This window comes from Mycetomoellerius zeteki, unplaced genomic scaffold (genome assembly GCF_001594055.1).
Source record: "Mycetomoellerius zeteki isolate Tzet28-1 unplaced genomic scaffold, Tzet1.0 scaffold92, whole genome shotgun sequence".
NCBI lineage: Eukaryota > Metazoa > Arthropoda > Insecta > Hymenoptera > Formicidae > Mycetomoellerius > Mycetomoellerius zeteki.
The window spans coordinates 150,742-154,505 of NW_017257958.1; the positions used below are offsets into that span (position 1 = coordinate 150,742).

The 3,764-nt window shown below is 32.9% G+C and overlaps 1 protein-coding gene across 2 annotated transcripts; it reads left to right on the top strand.

The window, feature by feature from the left end:
* The first annotated feature begins 10 nt into the window (after positions 1-10).
* Caf1-105 (chromatin assembly factor 1, p105 subunit) lies at positions 11-3,053 on the top strand. 2 transcript variants are annotated; one of them, XM_018460159.1, is made up of 6 exons: positions 11-233; positions 755-887; positions 980-1,283; positions 1,813-2,076; positions 2,159-2,386; positions 2,456-3,053. In XM_018460159.1, the coding sequence occupies exons 1-6, from the start codon at positions 54-56 to the stop codon at positions 3,000-3,002; spliced, it is 1,656 nt and encodes a 551-aa protein (XP_018315661.1). In that variant the 5' UTR covers positions 11-53; the 3' UTR covers positions 3,003-3,053. The 2 variants fall into 2 exon arrangements, with proteins under 2 accessions (XP_018315661.1, XP_018315660.1); XM_018460158.1 differs by having other exon boundaries at positions 2,159-3,053.
* The last annotated feature ends 711 nt before the right edge of the window (positions 3,054-3,764 follow it).

Here is a 3,764-nt window from a genome sequence, read left to right on the forward strand (position 1 = left end):
TGTAAAACAGTCGAGTCTGCTGAACGCGACCATTGATATCCGTTTACAGCTTTATGATATATCGTGCATACCTGTTGATCTTGACCGACGGAATGAAGTGCATTACTCCTGAAATTTCGTGGCATAATCGCGACCCAGTCCTGAGTGTTGATATACAGAGCGGTTTGTACGAAAATCTGAAAGGAGAAACGTTTTGGAGAGTGGCTACTGGAGGAGCGGACTGTCATGTTTTGGTAACGTAATTAAATTAGAAATTGTAAAAAAACTCAAAAATATTATTAAGCACCAAGATTTATTTTGACCGAATAGGCATTCACTTCTTTGCTTATTTGTGTTATTTACATCTATTGGCCGATTTTCCATTTATTATTATAATTACCATATATTAGGTATTTACTTCGAATGAAGCTAAAGAGAACAATAGCAGTTTTTTTATTTTTCTTTATATATGTATGTGTGGTAATAAAGAAGATATTTCAGGAAAACTATACAAATGTATAACTTTTATAAAAAATTGTTATATTTATAAATATAGTAATAGAGAGAGTAGTAGTGTATTATTTTTAATTTATCAATATTAGTCTAAATAACATATATGATATTTATAATATTAATTGAACACAATGCTAAAATTTGTACATGATTCTATTAATGTCGTCAGATGTCTAAGAAGTTAAGATTTATTTAACGTCTTGATCTAATTATGATTACACATTCAAGGATTTAGCAATCTAAATGAATTGTTTGTTTGCAGATTTGGCATTTAACAACAACCAAATATGGTGGAGCTACTGTGAGCTTTGCAGCAGACTTGGATCGTCATCAGAGAGCAGTAAATATTGTGAGATTTTCTTCGTCAAGGGAAGTTCTAGCATCAGGAGATGATGGTTCGGTCACTTGATGTTATTTTACTGTTTATTGTTACCATTTTGCTAAGCAAAAAAGAGTTGCCTAGACTACAATTGATTTTAATACACAGAATCGATTATTATTTTGTGGAAAGTCAAGGAAGGACGAGACTTTTCTCCACCTTCAGGTGAAACTGAAAATAAAGAACAGTGGACTTCCTGGAAAGTACTGAAAGGTCACATCGAAGACATTTATGATATTAGTTGGTCGCCGGACTCCAATTTTCTAATCTCTGGATCTGTTGATAATACCGCTATATTATGGGATATCCAGAAAGGTCGTAAAACTGCGATATTACAGGATCACAAAGGTTTTGTCCAAGGAGTATCTTGGGATCCCTGCAATCAATATGTATGCACTATCAGCACAGATAGGTATGTAATCCATAATTGAACAACCTGTTGGCAAAAATCGTTACCTTCATTTGAAATTTTTCGACGAGAACAAAAAAGCTTGTATAATTTTTCTCATTCAGGCTATCAACAAGAGTTTGAAAAAGTAAGACAATTTCTATTTATATTAATACAATTTCTATTTATTAAAATAGAATGACTGATTTTGCAGCTGTAGAAAGAGCTTTATTTGATTTTGTAATAAATCTGCTATTTTTATTAAACACAATTGATGGATATAACTATATTTGCAATAGCAGAAATTTGAGGATTTGACTTCTTTTATAATTAGACTCACCTTCTCTAATTTTGTAGGATTTATAACTGTTTTGCACATTTTTTAATCGTTCAATTCGTAACCAAAAAGCTAAGGAAGGTTTTGCAATATTTCGTTTTCTTTTTTTTAATTTTTGATATAGTTGCTCTCACATATTGGCTATTCAGTTATAAATTACGCAAACGATAAAACATCTGCTAAATTTTAATTGTGAATCAAATTAATTATTTTCAGATACTGTCGTTTAATAAGCATTGCCACAAAGAAAGTTGTTCAACGTGTTTATAAGTCTAAAATTCCGACACCATCCGGTAGCTCATTGCAGGGGAAGCTCGTACGTCTATTTTACGACGACACCTTCAAATCTTTCTTCCGCAGACTGACCTTCTCGATAGACGGATCCCTAATTTTCGTTCCGTCTGGAATAATCGAGTTGCAGGAGACCACAGAGACTATATCAAATGCAGTAATTGTTTTCTCTAGAGAAGATATAAGGGAGTCAGTATTAAATCTCTAATAATTCCAAATCCCTAACTTGACTTAAAAAACAATCATAATAATAAAATCGATTTTTTTTTAGACCAATAATGATCTTACCTACTTTAAATGAATGTACTATAGCAGTACGATGTTGCCCTATCTATTTTGAATTGCGACAGAATAGTCCAGCTGCTTTGGTACCGTTACCTTACAGAATGATATTCGCTGTTGCGACGCAGAGTTCTGTATTACTCTACGATACGCAGCAGACTTCTCCGATCGGTGTGGTGTCGCTCATTCATTATGGTAGACTAAATGATCTTTCGTGGTACGTGATTGTCAATATGGTATATTTGTTATTTGAATTATTTTCGAGTATTAGCGTCTTTTTTTATAGGTCTAGCGATGGCCAAATTTTAATCACGTCTTCGAGCGATGGTTACTGTTCCATAATATACTTTGAAGAAGGTGAACTAGGAGAAATTTATAAGATGAAAGAAAATTCTGTACAAGAAAGTACAATAATAAAGGAAACATCCAAAAATTCTAGTAAAAAATCTTCGTACAATACAATCAAAGACAAAAACAATGTTTCAACATTCAATGTGGATGATTGTGCGATGGACGTTGAACTTGTAGAAAGTAACACAACCAACGCTATAACAAATAATCGATCTGAAGAACTTGATGGACAGAAACCGGACGAAATTATTAGTAGTAAAAATATTATATCAGAAAATAATTTACAGATAGACAAGAAATTGAATGAAGAAGAAACAGAAGATATCAAATTGGTGTATAATGAAGAAAATAGTAGCGATGTGACCAAGGTCAAAACCAGAAATACTCCGCCAAAGTCTGATGCTCCTATTATATGTCACAAAACTCCTAGAAGGGTAAAATTAATAACTTTGTCGAGTCCAAAAGGACACAAGAAACAATAGCTTGTAAAAAATAGACTTCTAAGATTTGCTATGTAACTTTTAACTATATAATTATTTTTATAATATATAGGGTAAATGTATAGAAAAAAAGAGGCGCCAGTTCCATATGTTGTCAAGGTCATGACCCTGAGTGATCTCCAACAGGTCTCCAACAGGTTTTAGGCGTCGGTTGTTGTTCATTAAAAAGTTATTAACAAAAAAAGTTTGAAAATTGACGTCTCTTTTCTACTATATGAAACAGAAAAATTCTCTGCTTTAAAATATATTTTACTTTCCACGCGAAGCGAGGTCCACCCCATCTCCTCCCCTTGCCAAAGTCGCATATTGGAGGTTGTACCTCTTATTTTCATTTTTACGTAAAAATGAATTTTTAATGCAAAAATGAAAATAAGAGGAATAATCTCCAATGGCCTTGATCTTGACAAATGTTATCCAGGACATGATTCTGAACAACATTCAAGAGGTTTTAACCATCGGTCGGACACCTTGTGTAATGCTAATGCCGACTGTATTGTAACTTTCAAACCTTATAACTCGAAAAATACTTAATGAAAAAATATTTTATTACAGTGTTTTGAAAAGGTAAGCTACAAGAAAATGTAATAAAAAATGGAGGGGTTCCATTTAAAAAATTCAAAGTAGCCTTGCTCTCACTTTGACAACGCTACCCAAAGTCAAACAAATGGTACCATCCTATGCTCCCCTCAAAGTCATAAAACTTTTGTCTGAACATATTAGTCATTTGACACACACTTTCAGAGA